The sequence below is a fragment of the Condylostylus longicornis genome, unplaced genomic scaffold (genome assembly GCF_029603195.1).
Source record: "Condylostylus longicornis isolate FDR11 unplaced genomic scaffold, ASM2960319v2 ptg000038l, whole genome shotgun sequence".
Classification (NCBI taxonomy): domain Eukaryota; kingdom Metazoa; phylum Arthropoda; class Insecta; order Diptera; family Dolichopodidae; genus Condylostylus; species Condylostylus longicornis.
Window position 1 is genome coordinate 4,200,885 of NW_026578007.1, and position 19,433 is coordinate 4,220,317.

The 19,433-nt window shown below is 25.7% G+C and overlaps 1 protein-coding gene across 1 annotated transcript in view; it reads right to left on the reverse strand.

Annotated features, from left to right (window-relative positions):
* Window positions 1-295: 295 nt before the first annotated feature.
* LOC129609247 (T-box transcription factor TBX6L-like) overlaps window positions 296-19,433 on the reverse strand; it is a 31,119-nt gene continuing 11,981 nt past the window's right edge. Inside the window, exons 3-8 of the mRNA XM_055521179.1 lie at window positions 10,357-10,624; window positions 7,841-7,978; window positions 5,716-6,133; window positions 5,188-5,640; window positions 4,928-5,058; window positions 296-496 (exon numbers count right to left, since the gene is read on the reverse strand). Coding sequence (XP_055377154.1) covers window positions 296-496; window positions 4,928-5,058; window positions 5,188-5,640; window positions 5,716-6,133; window positions 7,841-7,978; window positions 10,357-10,624 — 1,609 coding nt within the window. The remainder of the gene's footprint in view (window positions 497-4,927; window positions 5,059-5,187; window positions 5,641-5,715; window positions 6,134-7,840; window positions 7,979-10,356; window positions 10,625-19,433) is intronic.

A 19,433-nucleotide genomic window follows, 5' to 3' on the forward strand; every position in this document is an offset into this window, starting at 1 on the left:
ACCAAGATATTCTTTGGTTTTTTTCCCTCTTTGCAGAAGAAACCTAAATTGAAAAGTTTCGTAAACAAAAAAGTGAAGTTGCCATATTTGCTGTCATTTATTTACTATGTTTTTAAAAAAATTATAAAATTTAGACATTACTTGAAATTTGCTCAGTTCCCAATGCTTTGCCAATTTCACAATAAAACCATTCCAAATTCATACTGTGAATAATAACGGATTAATTTAATATTTTGCAATTTCTTATGAATTTATATTAAAAATATTGAATAGAGAATTTTTCTCATAATCCTTGTTATTTTTCTGAGGCTTGAATGATTCTTTTCATAACAAATGAGTTTGGGAATGCCCTTGATGAAAGTTCAATGTTCTTTTTTATTTCTTGTTGACAAATTGATAATGCACAAAATATAATATGATCTGTACTGGATAAATAAGACATTGCTATCAATACGAAATTTTTTACATTTTTATATTCGCCGGAGCTATCGCATGTCTGTTAACATCAAAGTTTTTGATCTGCGAATACAGTAGATCTATAATAAGGCGAAAAATATGAAATTTTATAGAGAAACTTTAACCACTTATCACCTTTAGTTTCCTGCTTTTTTATTATTAGAAATTTATTGAACTGAAAGTAAAGTCTTCGCAATTACTAATTTCCATTTACAAGGCTATAAATAAAAGTAAAAGGAAAGAAATGCAAATGTATTGCAGCGCCATGCAATGAGAAAATAATTTTCAATTTTTATTTTAAATTTTCTAATCATCTTAAAGTCAACTTAGAGAAAATATAAAAAATACTTTTAAATTTATCAAATCATCAACTAATTTAAGCTTCAAAAAGATCAGTGCGCGCGGTTCAGTTAATCAAAAAACAAAAATTTCATAACGAAACAAAAAATTAAAGGTTCTTACATTATTAAATTTTTTTTCTCTTTTTAAATAGCATCACTTAAGGTGTTAATAACTAATTTCACTGTTATAATACCGCCGCGCTTTATGATAATCAAAAAAAAAAATATTTAAATAAAATATAAGAGTGGAAAACATAAGGGTTCAATTTTGAAAACTGAATAAAATTTAATTATGAATTTTTAAACATACACTCGTTTTAAGAGAAAAGCGTTGAATTTTAAACTGATTTTATTAAATTATTAAATTAGATGCACGGCTTAAATCACCCATAATATTTCTTAAAAAGAAAACTCTAATGATTTGCCGCCCATTTGAATTCGACACGCTTTGTATTAAAAATGTTATGATGATATAGGACGAAAAAAAAAATAAAAATGACCAAAATGTTGATGTAAGACTATAGTAAGACGATTATGGACGTTTTGGTTGAAGGGAAGTCATTTCTGAAGTGTCAGAAATTTTGTTAATTTAATTTTTAAAAAGTGAGTTTTTTTTTTACGAATTTATGCAAATTCAAAAGAAAAATCTAATAATTTTTATTTTAATGGAAAAATTATACAACCATTATAATAGTATATGCATAGATATTTAAAAAGAATTGATATGTTAAAATTATTACGTGGTTTGTGAGTCTTGTATATGTGCATAAAAATGTGTATCTATAAAATACAAGTTGAGGTACTTCACGTCATATTTAATATTGAAATTAGGTCAGCTTAAGGTAAAAAGTGCATTCAAAGTAACAGTATTATTAAGAGATTAAGCAAATCTATAAACAGTCGGATCCTTATATAAGAAACTGGAATAAAAGCAAAACTCTTTTAACTTTATAACATGCAGTCTTATAAACACATTGGTTGTAAGTAAAAATCTATACGTACATTAGTACGTACATTAGTACATTAGTATTTCGATGTGCGTAGAAGCGGATTCGACGTACATATGTATATCATATGATCGAATAGCAGAATAATATTGAGTAATTCACTCACAAATGTAATGTTATTTTATACGAGATCGAGTGCTTTGTAATTTGAATTCTTTTTTAATATTAGTATTTTACTTAAGCTCAAGTTAATACAAAAACGGCAGAATTTTGTGTCGTTAACTGAAAAAAAAAACCGTTTTATTCCAATTTTTTTATATTAAACATAACGTTTTTAGCAATTACGTTAGGAACTAAAACGCAAACTGCGTTATGACATACTCGAAACCCGTGTTTTTGAAAATTTAGTTACAACTTTTCTAACAATAAGTATACTTTTACGCGCAGTTTAGTTTAATAAGAAATGTGAAGAAAATACTGGTTCCGGGTAGCTGCCATACAACTTCAAAATCTATTTGAGTATATCGCAGAAACTATTAAAGCTGTAATGTTGAAATTTCACACAACTGAATATACTTGTATGGCCATTGTGTTTCCTAAAAGTCGTTGAAATTGCTTGGCCATTGCTGTTAGCTGTCATACAACTTTAAAAGTTATTTGGCTCTATCTCAGTAACTGTTACAATTGTGGTATTGAAATTTCACACAAGTGAATATATTAGTAGGGCCAATGTGTTTGATAAAATTCGTTAAAACTGTTTGGCTCTTTCTTGTAGCTGCCATGCAACTCCAATAGTTGTTTGGCGATATCTTAGAAAATATTGAAAACACAGTACTGAAATTTTGCATAAATTAATATAGCAACTTAAAGTCTGTCCCATTGTCAGCTATATTTATTCACGCATAGGATAACAAATTCGTACGGGTATCATAGAGTTGACACGGTCAACTCTATTTTTTCTCGTTTTTTTAATTAACTTTTCTGATATTGAAACAATACCGCTATAGAAAATATAGATGTTTCATTTTGTAGATTGTTTGTTTTTGATTCAAATAAAGGTCGTAATTTTATTCACCGCTCATACACAGCTGAAAACTTTATACTTAGCTGGAAATTTTATTCAGCGGTTCTTCAGGTCTTAATATTTTCAATTTTCTTTTAATTAGTTTTAAAATCGGTCATAAATTCAGTTATGTTATGCGATTTATTTCTTACGTGTCATACCCTAATAGTGAAATATATCCAGTCGAGCTAAATTACATATGTATATTTTGTAAAGTACCATATCTGATTACAGTCACAATACTGAAATAAATTGCAGGATCTAATCCTAAATTAGCTTCGCTTATAGCATTCGTTTATCAAAAATTTGTGGCCATATCACTTTAGAATGTCTAATATTTTTTATAAAAATCAAATACTTCTTTTTATAATTTCTTTAAAATAATCATATTTTTTATTAATCAAAATTAAAATTCTATAAGTATACTATTCTATAAAATACTTAAAACTTAGTGTTTATAAACAATTAATTTTCATTTTAATACACTTAAAATATTTCTTTCATAATTTTTTTGCTATCTACTATTTTTTAATATCATTTTTTTCAATTTCAAATTTTGTATAATACAAAACTCTAAATTTTATTAACAGATTCTCTAAAATCTATTGAGAATTTCAAACTTTTAAAATTTTATACACAATTTCGATTAGTTCAATTAATTTAAAATATACTAAAAAAAAAAAATAAAAAAATTATAACACTTAAAAATCAGTGTTAGCTTTCAAAATTTATAAAATTGAATTTTTATTTTTATACAATTATAATTTTGTGTTACAGAATACAGGGTCATCAAAATCTAATTTTGTTAAATGAGAATACAACAATACCTATATTAAACTTTGAAAATATATTTTTGTCTCGGAAACTATAGTATTGTTTACATATGTATCAAAATCTAAGATTAAAGTGTGGTGATTACCTTACGTTACGTCAAAATTTAAAAATTTGGTACGAAAATTGGAACCCAAATAAAAACCCGCTATAATCGCCGCGAAAAACTTTCGTAAAAAATTAATTGTCGCTATTTTACTTTTATAAAATCTGACAGTAAATCTGTGATAAGAAAGTTATTTCTGTAATTAGCCGTTAGGCAATGTCTGACATCAAACAGTAATACGACTCTCATTACACTCAGATTTAATCTTAGATTTTGTGCTTCATTACGTAAACAGTTCCTAAGACTTATGCATACTTCAAAGTATTATATTTTGGACATCATATACCAAACTAAATACATAAGCCTAGTAAATAGAAGGTTTATAGTTAAAAGATGTGTAGTTTATGCTATTATGTTATTTGTGCCATTAAACGGCTTCACGTTTTTATACTTGCAATTGATGTCAAATCTAAAATATTTTAATTAATCATAAGTAAGTTTATTCATACATTTTAGAATTTCGATGGAAAACAGTAGATCTCATCCAAATAATCGAATCACTAAGTTGTGACGATATTATTATATCATAAATCCCAAAAATTTTATTGTAGACACGAATTATTTGTATAAACTGGTTTGTGTTTATAATAACAATATCGAACTATTTTCGATAAATATCATTGTCATTTAGTTATTCGATATTCAGAATAAGCTCCAGCATTTCATTTACAAATTACTTCAAACTGCTTCAGAGTATGTATATTAGTTTACTCTCAAACGAATCGGTTAACCATACATCAACTTAATTTAATTTAAATATTCTAATTTTAATTCAATAAAATTAAAATATTCTGGTTCTCATAATTCCTGACAAATACTAAGTTCAAACTATATTCTTAATACAAAATAACAAACGTTCAACGCTTGTTTAAATTTTTAACCATTATAATACCATTATATTTCAATTGTATACACCTTGTATGTAATTCAAATTTAAAAAAAAAAAAGAATAATTTTAATAAGAAAAAATTGTGTAAATAATTGCACATATATAAATAAATTTTAATTGCTTAAAATATTTTAATTATCTTTATAATTTAATTTAATTATCACCACCTAAAATAGCTGATATCGTAAAATTATTTCTTTTCGATGGTAATTTAACAATTAAATCATCATCGCTAACAATTTCATCACTATTTAATTTATCATTATTACCATTATTATTATTATTTTGTATAACTAATGATGATGTTGATGATGGTGAACCAGTTATTAGTATTGATTTTGTTGGTGTTACAGCTGCTGTTGTTGTTCTTGGTGATGTTGAATTATTAACAATATCAATAACTGAAGGTGCAATATCAGCTGGTGCTGGTGAATTACCATTTAATAAATTATGATTTAAATGATTATTATCATGTTCATCATCATTATCATCATTATGAATGTTAAGATCATCGTGATTTTCAATATCAACATTAATTGGTGGTGAATAATAACCTGGTAAATTTTGTTCAATTGTTGTTGCTAATGACATAGATGATGTTGATGATGATGATGCAACAAAAGATGAAGTTGATGATGGCGATGATGATAATGATGGTGCTATTGCTGATGAATAAAATTGACTAGTTAAGTTATTATTATTTCGTTGATTTCCAATTGTTACTGCAATTGGTAATGATGATGATGTTATTCCTGTTTGTGAATATCCTAATCCAGCTGGTGTTACTGCTGTTGGATTACGTCCAAAATATGAACATGCCAAATCCATTAATGATGGATTAATTAAATTTTGCATATTCTTTTGTAAATGTTGCATTAATAATTCATTATTCCTAATTGATTGATGATGATGGTGATGATGATGTGAATGTGGATTATGATGATGAAAATGATGATTATTTTGTTGATGCTGCAATTGATGTTGATGATTTAATAAATTTTGATGATTTTGTTGCTGTTGTTGTTGTTGTTGGTGTATTGTATAATTTCCTCTAAAATTTTCTGCTGGATTTGGTATTATACTTGGTGAACTTGTACCACTTGAACCAGAACAACTAATTAATGATGAAAATGATTGTGTTCGTTCATCACGATCATCTAATGATGATGATGTTGAACATGCTGAACTATTTGAACGCATACGTTTAATTAATGGACTGTCATTGTCATCAGAACGATTTTCATGATCATTTATAAAATGATCATTATTTGATTTGATCGGTGATATTTCTGATGCTGATGATGATGATGAAGATGATAATGTTGTTAATGATGATTGTTGTTGTTGTTGGTGCTGCTGTTGTTGTTGCTGTTGTTGTTGATTATGATTATCTAAAGATGGTGAAGATGCCATTTTTCTTTTACATCTTGATTGTCCAGTTTCACGAAAACCTTTTGCAAATGGATTATTATCGATTTTAAGTTTTGTGATGCGATCATTCTGTAATTAAAAATCGTATAAAACAGAAATAAATAAAAAATAATAAAATAAAGTAAAAACATGTTTTTTTTTCACAGTGTTGGAATTTATTTTTTGAATTTAATTCGATTTTTATTAAGTATTAAACGAAGTAATCAATTATTAATTGCCTTGTTATATTCAATTTTGCGGTTTCAGTTCTTCTATACAACTGTTAACTGCATATGTACATAAAAACCTGATAAGATTGGCATTTTCTTGTTAAGATTTCGTGTTATTTTATTGGACACAGAAAATCTTGAAAAGAATTTAATAGAAATGTGTTAAAAACGATTTCAAAATGGTTGTAAAAAAACACAATTCGTATTTCATTTAAAAAATTTAAAATTTTAATGAATTTTAAGAAATGAGCATTTCATCTTTTTTTGTATTCTTTTGATTAATGGATAAATCTATGAGAACATTATTTAACGCAGTGGCAATTTTTATATGATGACATGGTGTAGTAGTGCATTTGTTTAACATTAAGAATTCGAATATGAAATTTCGAAATAAATACACGTTTTAACATACACCATTTACACATGAGAGTTACCAATAGGTAATATGAAAACATCATGAGTTTTTATGATTAACACACCATTTTTATGATTAAATATTCAGATTTTCTTCTCTATGCAATGCAATATGAATTTTATCAATATTGCATTGTTAAAAAAGGCACGAGTTTTCTATATGAAAATTATTTTCAGAATTTTTAATGTTTCCGCTATATAAAATTCCTTTTATTTTATAATTATATAGAATATTATAAAACTTACATTTCTTCACGGAATTTATGCAAAAATTCTAAAGACTTTCACATTAATTGTAACAAAACTGTATATACACATGACATTGGTAATTCATTGAACATACTATTTCACTTATGATGAACATTCTTGCACATATAACGAACAACATATTTGAATGGTGAATATTTCCTATGTAGTCTTGGTATTCAAAAATGTGTTTAAACAGAACAATTTTTAAATGTGAACTTATTCTCTATGAATAAAACCTGTTTGTAGTGTTCAGTTTTCCACGTAACAAATTGAAATATTGGTAGAAAGAGTTATGCAAATAAAATGAGTTAGAAATTTCAAATAATTGAAATTGATTTGAAAAAAAAAAATCGTGGTTTTAATAAAAAATTTTAACGAAACGAGGAAATAGAGGAAGAAATTCAATTACTGTTTGTTTGTGATTGTGTTTCTAATTTTTTTTCCGTTTGTTTGTGATTCTGTGTTCTATATAACATAAAATATATTGATAGAATACTTAGCACGTGTTCTTAAAGATTAACCGCAAAAAAAACACCTGTTTGCGTGGGATGATTTTAAAAATTAAAAAACGAGAAGAGTCAGAGTTCAATATTCAATATTCAAGTTAAGAAACTATAGTAAGAGGAAAAAATCAATATGTTTGCGAAAAAGTCATGTTTCGAAATTCGAATAATTTAAATATTTTTCGATATTATAAATTTGACTGGATATAAAAATAGTAGGTTTAACTAAACCTGTTCAAAAACTCCAATGCCAATCTAGAGAAGATAACTAAACAATGATGTTCAAAATTCCATTCGCAAGTGAAATTATTCATGAGAACTTTGATACGCGATTAAATTTCGAACCCGAAATTTTACTCCAACATTTCAATACCATAATTTTTTCCAAATACAAAACTAACCTGATAAGCTGTCACAGCCACAAATTCAGTCTCTGGAAATACAAATGGTTGTTGTGGTGCCCATGGTATTTGTGTTGGATCAGATGTACGAATAATATGTATTCTTGGTTGATATTTATGCATACTAGTTAAAACAACCTGTAATTACAAAAAGTAAAAAGAGTTTATTAAAAAAATTAATTTTAAATATAATTTTAATTTTCTTTGAGCTTAAAATTGCAAATAGGCTTATGGTACCTTTATAGAAATAAATTGGTGTATATTTAAATAAATCAGAAATTTTGTGAACAGAATTGAAATACTAAATACCACATAACTGTGACTCAAGGATTTTATATTATTCGACGGCTTAATTTTAGTTTTAATTTTAATTTACAGGCAAGTTTTCTTATTTGTTTTTTATCAATAGTACTATCTGCACTTTGTACATACTATCATAGTTTAAGACTAGCATATAATTGTAAATAATAATAGTATGATAATAAAATGCGGATTAGATTTGTAAATGTGTGAATTCTTATAACAAATTTATTATTGTATTGCTAAATTGTAGTTTAAAATTCACAATGCCTTTTCGCGAGGGCTTTAAAAGAGAAAAATAACGTTTTGACTGAATACCACGAACAACATATTATTTGAATGGTAAATGTATCCGTATCTTCGCATTCAAAAATGTGTTCAAACTTGTTCTCTATAAAAAAAATCCTTATGCATATATTCGAAAGAATTTTTATGATCTGAAGAAGCTATCGCCATACAGTAGAACTAAAATGCCTATTAGACAAAGATTTACAGATTTTCTAAAACATCCTATGCCAATCGAACAACCCGGAAACCAAAATATTTTTTTTTTTTGCCTTTTGTAAATAACTGCACTTCTACATTTTGTGATATCAAAAATTTTCAAGAGACAAGCCAATAATGCCATCCGAAACAGAAATACAAAAATACTCAACATCTTGGATACAAAAAATTTAGGAAAAAATTCATGTCAATTTATCAAATTTCTATATATATAAATCCTTAAAGGTACTCTCAAAATATTACTTTAACCTTATAATAATAATTACACACACATTTTACTCCCTCCATATTTTGTATATGCAAGGCGTTTCATCAAATATTTGTTTTTTCTTGTTGTTTCTTCTATTATTCATTGAAATCATTTGGAATCAATCAATTTTATTAACATGTTTCCAAAAAAACAAATATCATTTTTCAAAAAATGTTATTTTAATCATTTGTAAGGCAAATTTTTCCAAAGACAAATTGATTTGGACAAGTTGAGATTGCAACCAATTCCAAAAAGAAACAACAATCAGAAAATATCAGTAAAAAGGCAGAGTTTTTGTTTTTTTGTCTTTTCCTGACTATTTTGTTGTATAAACAAGATAACATCTTTTTTTTTAAAAAAAAAAAAGAGCCCCGATTTTTATTAATTTTTTTCCAGTTTTTAAATTAATCTTGCTATTTTGCTAACTTGAAATGACTTAAATCAATAAAAGAAAGAAAAGAATATACAAAAATTATTAATGAAATACAAAAAAGAAAACAAAAATTCTTAAAGTCTAGTCATCACACATAAAAACCATAAAATCATCGAGATCATTTTGAAATCAGAGAAAAAGGACATAAAAATTAGGTACATGTAGGCACTCGAAATAGATTACATAAAGTGGCCATCTACAGTTTATGAGCCCTCTTGTTTTTGATTTGATTGACAGGTTTGGGTTATAAAGAAAACAATCATCTATCTATAAATTGAATAAATCATTATTCAATCAATACACACACATTTTCATATGCACATATTTAGAACAGAACAGACGCCAATATAAGCTTAAATACACCAGTTAATTTATTCCTTAGGGAACTAAAAAACGAAATAAAAAAAATACAAGTAGTTGAACAGAATAATTTCTTAAAACATTTACAGTCAGTTCAAGAATGAAAAAAGGATGCAGTAATTAATATCCTTCAAAAACAAGGATAAGGAAAAAATTTTTTTTTTTTTTTTTTTGTAAATTGAAGTGCCAATATTATTGATGTCTTTTATTTGATTAAAAGATATAGTAAAGTGAATTTTAACACAGAAATCATGAATTAGATAAAGAAAATATTGGAATAATTTTACATTACAAATTGAATTCGAAATTCTTTAGAACAGGTGAAAATTTTGATTTCCAATTTGTAAGGGTACTAATTACGTTTTAAAGACTAAGCGTGGTTTGGCAATGCTTGCTTTTTTTCGTGACTCAACAATAATAAAAATTTTCTGATTCAATAATCGAATTTAAAATGTCTTCCCTGCATAAATTGTGGGTAATAATTTTACTACCCAAAGTAAGGGTAATTAAGGTCTAAAAAGAGTAGAGGATAAAATAAATTCTGAAGTCTCATTGTGTATTTTTATTTGCATAATGAAACTCAACAAATATTAAAATTTATAAAAATACACAACAAAAAAAAAAATTAATTATTAATAATAATTACTGCTATAACAATATTATACTTACATGACCATTACTATCCAATGTATTATTTGTTAATTTAACTTTATTAAATAATATTGGTTGAGCTTGCCAATGTGATCCAGTTGCTGGACTATCCGGATGTAAATACATTCTTTGTGGTGATTGTGGTTCAGCACCACCAGCTGGTACCCATTGTGAACCAGAAAATTTAAAACGACAATCACCAATTGGTACCATTTCTAATAGAACACAATAATTAACATCATCTTCTAAACCCGATAATGATAATCTCATTGATGGAAACATTCGTCTATAAATAAAAAAAATGAAAAAAAAAAGAATATTTTAATTTTGTGTGGTTAAAAAAATAAAAATTTTGAAAAATTAATTATAAAATTACTAAAGTTAATTGACCTTTTACGTAAAAGGTTTACAATAAATCTTGCATTTTAAAGTCTTACAAAGTTTAGATTATATGGACAGTCAAGTATCAATTTTCGTAACATATTACCGGCAGGAAATTTGCCAACTTTTTCAAACTGGTTTAATAAATTATAATATTTCCTCCAAATCCGATTATTTGTAATTCGCAAATTAGTATTCTCTACTCTTTAACAGTGTAAAAATGTTTATTGTAGAGATCTTTGAAAACCAAAAATGACTTTAATGAAGTATTCTAGATATTATATAAGAAAATTTTAGCAATATTCGATTTTTATTCATAATTATTGTAAAATGCTACTTTAAAACAGTTCTGGGGCTATTATTCTGATTAACAGTTTCTGATTAACAGTCAATCTGATTAACAGTTTTGGGGCTATTATTATAGAGATTTTCATAAGCGTAATACTGCAAAAACAAAACGTGGTAAATATGCAACATATTTTTATCTAGTTTAAAAAATCACAATAGTTCATATGATTTAATTGCGCTATACTCATAATAACTTTGCTATATTGCGAAAATTTAGCATTGCATATATGAGCATAAAATAGAACTGCATTTTTACAATATATCGCCATATACTGCCTTTATGAAAAGACCTTATATCTTCTTAAATTATTCAATAATCTCTAAATTGGCATTCAAAAGTACAATAGGAATAATTTATTAATTGTTTCAACAGCTATTTGGACATGCTTATTATTTAAGAATTAGAACATGCTTATTATGAATCTAATCGGCACTATATGAATTACAACAATTCTAACAGAATACACAAAAATATGAAATAATCAGAACATTATGGGTTGAAAAACATTTTAAAGAGTTCAAAAGTGGAATGACCAAATTACAATATAGACCAAATTGAATTAGTAATGAAAATATTTTGAATAAGAAAAGACTACTACTATAACTAAATAGAATTTAAGACCTATTAATAATTTTCATTATATTTTTTAAACAAAAGAGTTACGATGAGGTCCTGTAGTGCTCTTCATAAAATACTCTCACAAAAAGAAACAAAATGATTTTAATTATTTTCTTTATATTGAAAATATTTTGATATTTTGATACTTTTTATTCCCATTATAATATTATTGTCGTTTCCAAAAGAAAATCACTAATTAAAAACACCATTAAATTAATTCATAATCTAAAAACAACAACAACAAAAATAAAAATCTTATCGCTGATATTATTTAAATATCAACACCTATGGTTTTTCTTTATGATTTCTACTATTATTTCATTTTTGTCTCGATATAAAAGACAAGTAAATCACTACTCGCTCCTCTCAAGAAGAAAATTCATATAGATTCTAGTGCTGATGCTGAAACCATCTGACTTGAAATCAATACAATACAACTACTGTCATTTCAATAATCATAATCATTATTGTTATTTAAAATTCTTTAAACTAATAAATTTCTCAACAAAATTTTCAGTATAGCATGCAATAGTAATAAAAACCATATAGAAATGAGAGGAAAATAAAAGAAGATCCTCATAAATTAAATTTTCTTTGTTTCTTTGATTATGTCTGGGATGACCTTTTATGATTTTTTTAACAAAAACAAAAAAATCATCATCATATTGGGTATTTAAATTTAGTTAAAAGTTACAAAAGTATAACACCATATTACAAAAAGAATGAATAAATAATTCTAATATTGCATAAGAAGATATCAAAAACACAATATGAGATCAAAATGATTTTTTTGTTTTCAAAAGTAGTAGACTTCATAGGCTAAACAATATGTAGCATAATGATCGTTATACCAATTTGCTTCCACTTGTGACTTGGCATGTACATATAGGAAAACATCAATAGAAATATTTGTATTTATGTATGTAGTACCAAAAAAAATCTCTGAGAAATTCACAGGTTTTTATGTGATCTTTATTTTTTAACTCTTCTGTGATTTTGTTCTTGTTTTCTTTCACAACATTATATACATACAGATATAGGATACTTAAGGCCAGAGACATAAATATTATTGTACTCTTGTTGAGTTATGAATAGTTTATGAATATGAGAATATAATGTAGAAGTTGAAAATATAATAATAATAACAATAATACGAGTATAATGGGCTACCAAACAAATTAATATAAGAATACAAAAAAAAACAAAAAAGAATCACAAAGAAGTCACACAAAAACTAAAAAAAAAAAATGTAATTTTCAAAAAATTTTATGTTCCCGAAAATTTTCAAAAAATAATAACAAAACAAAATTGAAACCATCAGAAAGAAGGTCCGAAATCGTAAAAATAAAAATTATGAAAAAAAAAATAAAAAAAAATCTTACAAGTTGTTCCCGTAAACAATAACAAGTAAAATAAAAAACTTAAAACAAATCAAAAAGACAACCACTAAAAAGGGAACCTTTAAATTAACAGAGGAAAAAAAACGGTTTATTGGCGCCAGCACCTCCTGCTGACAGATTTTTTTACTCTTTTGACTTTTGCCCTTTTTTTTATTTTCTTTTTCTTGGGTTTTTATTCTTTTTTTTTTTTAAAATGACAAGTTGACGGAATATTTTTCAATATAAATGCAAGAATAACAGCAGCAAATAACATCAACATCAGCAGCAACAGCAGCAATAATAACAGCAGTAAAACAATAAAGAGAACAGTACTGTTATAACAATATACGCTTGCATCTACAGAACACAGATATATGCACATTATAAACAGTGAGTAATAAGATTATCCATAAACTATACGTAAATGAGTGCATATAATATTATCAAAACACAATAATAAGAGCGTGATTATAAGGGAAGAGAAAAAGTTTTAAAACAACTTTTATAACATAAAAATGAGTAGAAGAGTAAAAATATATAACAAAAATTAAAAATGGCTAATAAAATTAATTTTTTTCATTTATAAATTTTTTGAATTAGTTTGTATCTTGTATGTACTCGTACTTTAGTTCAGTTCAGTCATATACAGACGAATCCCACACTTATTTAAAACTGTTTTGTAAAAAAGATCTAAATGTGCAGCTAAATTAATAATGTTCTACCAAATCTTGGCTCAAATTGGAGTTAAGATTTTAAACAACGACTCTCTTTCTTTCCAGCATACATATTTAAAAGTATGTTCATATATTGAGTTGGAGGCGAAACTGTCGAATAAATAAGATAGAATCGAATAATTGTATAGTTACAAATTTCTAATTATTCGAATTAAATAAATGAGTCAAAAAATAAAGCTAAACACACTTTATCTACTTCCAAACACATTGTGCTGAATAAGTCAAACAAGATGATGCTAGATCTGCATTCAAGTGTCCTTATATTTAAATAGCTTTTGCAATAAAGAATTAATACGATATCTTATTGAAACGACTTTCAAAAACACTATAATCATATCTTATACTATAGCCAATTTAATTTGGGTATATATAGTGGTAATAAATAAAAGTTATTCAAACTGATGAGTAAATGATTCAAAAGTAAAAACCTTTTCGAAACTAAAAACTATTGATCAAATCGTCGATTAATAGCACCTACCTTTTTTAGCAGATTCAATTTTCCAAAATAGAATTGTGTTAAATTATTTATATGGAACTACTGCATTCTATTTACTTTTAAATTTGCATATTTAAATAACAAATGGAGGACAATGTGCTTGGAAGACTGATTTTTATAAATTGAAACAAATTAATTTCGCATACAAATTTTAACAATGACAAAAAGATCTTCAAAGCCATGAAAAAGATTCAGAGCCATGTCTAATTTACTTTCCACCCAGAGAAATTCAGTCTTTTTAAGAGAATTATTTTTAGTAATTAAACTTTACTCTATTATTTCCTTATATCATGCTTACATGTTTAATTTTTTCAAGGTTTTACTGTAATAACAATAATGGTGATATTAATGCTACTAAAACATTTTCGTACATACATATACTTCCTGTGAGGCATAATTACAGATAAAATCATCCGTGTTTCATGTACATGTTAATTTTGTTAACTGTTTATTTAACAAAATGTTAAATGTCACAAAAAAGAAAAGGATTTCATAACTTGCTTTTTTTTATACAGTTTCATTTCAACTTGTTGTAAATGTTAAAAAATAATTGAAATGATAAATTTAGCGTATTCACAAATGCATTCTTCTGCTTAAATTAATGATAGAAAACTAAGAACAAGCAGATACAGAAATATAAACATGAGTTCACATCAAATTTAATATTTTTACATAATATTTTAGCATAAGTTAACTCTTTTACATGCATCTGCATTTGTGTGTTATGTGGGCATTTAATTTGTGTAAAACATAAGTCAAATACACCACACATAAAACATGTACAAACATAAAATTTATTGTACATAAAATTGAAACATTTTACCAATATTAAAATTATTAATTTTTGACATTGACAGCTCATGTACTTGTACCTAATCAAACTGAGAAAATTTTGTTTAAATTAAGAGACGAAAAATATCGATGATTGATGAAATTAATCATTATAAATGGTCGTATATATGTATATGTATGAACACGTATATGTATGTGTATTTGTGTTTGTTTTCAATTTTAATATGGTGAGGTGTAAAACACGTTATAATAAGGAAAATATTTATAAAGAAGAGGTGAAATTTCTTATACCGTATACACAAAGTGATAATTAATAATTATTCAAAAATAAATACGTACCACAAATATAAGAAAATTATATTGAAGTATACAAGGAATATACAAGGTTATAAGGTGATTTATTTTTAAAAGAAAAACTAAAAGCAAGAAGGTTAAAAATGTTATACAAATAAGCAAATGTCAATTTTAATGAAAACAACCATTACTCTTATTATACCTGAAACAGAATACTGAACAGTTGTACATACTAATTATAAATACCGCGTTAACTATGTATAATAAACTGTAATACTTGGTTCATATTACGTATATTTTGTATGTTGGGGTATAACACGTCAATTGATTATAGAAAATCAAAATACGTTCTTCCTTTTTCTATTATTATTATATATGATATAGAAAAGGTAAAACAGAAGAGCCTTGTCGTGATTCTATATCTCATCCTTTATATGAGTTTCTATATATAATTTTTATACTCGTACAAATGAATGTTCGAAGGGTATCATAAATTTACCACTTCGTTTGCAATGCTTAGAAATAGAAATATAAACGCAAATACATACTGTATCTTTTTGATCGGCATCGTATTTTGAGTCGATTTAACTATGTCTGTCCGATTGTCCCGGCGGTCACTTAAAAAAGATTTGAGTTGAGCTAAATTTTCACAACTTCTTTATAGAACTTATGATACGCACTAAATTTATTTTGAGTTCCGCTGAAACTGCCATATAACTCCAAAAATAAATTAATCATATCATAGAAATCATGAAGAACAGAATTTCTAAATTTGGCATAAACGACTTTAACAACAGGTCGAATAATTTGACAAAATTTTGTTGACGTCGTATAAGTTCTTATGCACTGGCTGTCACAGTACTTTTAGAATAGTTTGATTATACTGGAAACTATAAAGCTTGTAGTTTTAAATAATTCTAGTAATAAAGTCATAGTGGGCCACTATTCTTATAAAATTTAATTCTAGTTGTATAAGTTATATACAAAGTGAAAAATATAGTGGAAAGCAGTGAGATGTTTAAATATTTGCTGCTTGTTTGCATAAGTCTTTACTACAGCTACAAAATAGGTTAAAAACAATAACTCATATCTCAAAAACTTGAAAGGTTCAAACAAATTTAATAACACGTCCAACATTCTACTAAAATGTTAACAGAAACCATAGAAAACATGGGAATGTCTTTCCCAGAATTGACACTGTGAAGTTTATCCCCTCTTGTTGTTTCCATAGTTCAAGAGACAATTTAACGTAAGATTAATGAAAATATAAAATGTTCGAAAATAAAATTTCAAATTAAAATTAATAATCTTGAAATATTGTTAGAATTTACCAATGAAATACTAATTTTTTGACAAATTTCCTTTATCGATTACAAAAATTTCAAATCTAAAAGTTACTCATTCCTCAACAAAATTCATTAGCAATTAATAGCGTAACAAGGTATGTTTTAAAATTGGCATCTCTTGCAAGTAATTGCAAGATAATGACATATCCGATTAAAACTGTATATAATATTTCTTAGAACTAAATTCATTAAATACTGCCAGATTTTTTGTTTAGTTCTCATAACTCTTAAAATCATTTCAAAGAATAAGTAGTTTGAAACGTCTAATAACACATTTGGTAAACTTATAAACATTTATACATACATATATCACCTTGTCAATGCACTTGTGTATAAACGATCGTTATAAAAACCGCTACCATTTATTGTTATTTATTACCAAAAAAATATAAAAGGGACAAAAAAAAATCACAATTATTATTTATAGCTTATGAAGCCTTTTATTTTTCCAATAAATATTAGCGATGGTGTTTCCACTGCTGCCGCTTCAACAAAAATTAGTAAGTAACAATAGAAATAGTAGTAGTAGTAGTAGAATAGTAGGTAATAATAATAAATTTATAATCAATGAGGCGCCAACAATTAAATAATTTTTTTTTTTGTGAAGATTTCTAATTTTTAACGTTTTGGTTAAAAACAAAATTAGATTTTATTACAAGAATTGTTCTTGTTAAAATTTTTTAACTAAAAATTTAAAGGTTATGATTTTGTGTTCAAATCATTTTTATATAGGTACCTGACATTTTAAGCATGGGGTGATGTTAGAAAACTAAAATGAACACTATAATAATAAAAAAGAAAAACAATAAAAAGTAATAAAAATTCCAAAACACAGTTAATTACGATGTGTTAAAACTTTCTTTGTCTGCTTGTGTTCATGTATGAATGTTTATGTTATACTAAGATTTTCTATATTTTAAGTCAAATTTTTGTTTTATGACACAAATAAGTTCTATGGGACTACAATATTGATTCATTTTAATCACAAAATATTAGACATTTTATAAATCAATGAGTGTGGGAAATGAGTGATTGCCAAATTATGCATGTTTTAAGCTAGTTCCATATAAGCAGGTGTTTCTTTGAAAATCTCGGCAAATGTATTTTGACAATAAAATCATAAGGTACGAGATTTATCCACTTATTTTTCATAGAAAAATAAAAAGCTGCCTATCGGAATAATTGTTCGCAACTTGGAAGCAATCAATTACTAATTCTTAAAGGTTTGTCTTAATTCTTAGGTGCATAGACCATTACAATATAAAATCAAAAAGAGCAGTAAAAGGTAAAAATAAAATAATATTTTAAATAAATAATAGAAATTAATTAGATCAAATAATTGAAATTTGAAACTGTTATACAAATCAACTTTTGTTCTTGAAAATAAATTATACATTTAGGTAAAATAAATATTAAATTTAATAAATTTAATTAACCCATTGGAAATTATTTCTTTATTTTTCTAATTAATAGGAAATTTCATATATTTCGACCTCTTCGGCAAAATCATTATTTCAAAATCGTTATATCGAAACAGAAAAAACAAAACACAATTTTCGAATGAACCTAATTTCACTTATCACAAATGAGCAATTCATATGAGTAAAATACTGTTATCATTTAAAAATAACTTCAGTCAGTAAAGATTATCTGCTGAGCTTTAATAAGGCTGAGCCTAATTGTGTGTTATCAAGAAATGATTTACAAGTGCATACAAGGATTACCTCAGAATTTTAAAATTCATTTCAACTATAAATGTACGTTCAAACAGAATACATTATGCATATATAATTTCATATATACCTGCGAGTACCTATTTTTTTTCTCTTATAGGAAATGTAAGAATTGGATCATTTATTAATAATCTCTCTCAAGTCAAATATATTAATTACACTCTTTAAAATTTCTTTAACCATATCATTAACCTGTTTATTAATAGGGTTTACTTCCTATTTATATAAGTATATATAAAAGGCTTATTATACCTCAACACTGATTTTAATCTACATACAATATTATATAAAATATAATAGGTCTATTTTTCAAATTAAGTATATCAAATTTCATGTATAACATCCCCTCCTTTTAGTAACACTAATAAATCCTATTCATAATTATATTTAAAATCCATTCTTTATTTTTTTGTTTCATCATTTACACGTTTTTTGTTGAATATTTCAAGTCATATTATAAAGAATGCCCATTTATTACATTATTGTGATATGCGATGATTATCTCACATTTGAAAGATAATAATTATATCAGATTTTTAGCTTCCAACCGCATATAATATGTAAGTATAAAACACTTTAAATATATTATTCAATGTGTTTATAAATATTTGAAAGAAAAGAACTTTTCTCTTCATTCTGTTCCCTGTACTTTTTTCCCCCTTCTCCATAAAAACACAAATGTTATGATATAATCCTAGAAATAAGGTATGTTACATTATTGTGGGGTACAGAAAAAATAAAAATAAAATAATATTTGTATTATATGCGAACTAAAAAAAAGAGAATAAACATTTTAATAATAACTTCCGGTGCAATGTTTGGTTACACCAGTTCAGATATAAATTTAGGTAAATTTAGGTATAGATATAAATACACACCATATTTCTATTTTTTTCACTGTCTACATAATATAAATATAGTATATAAATACGTACATGAATATATCGTGAAGGTGAAGTACAGGTGGGCATAT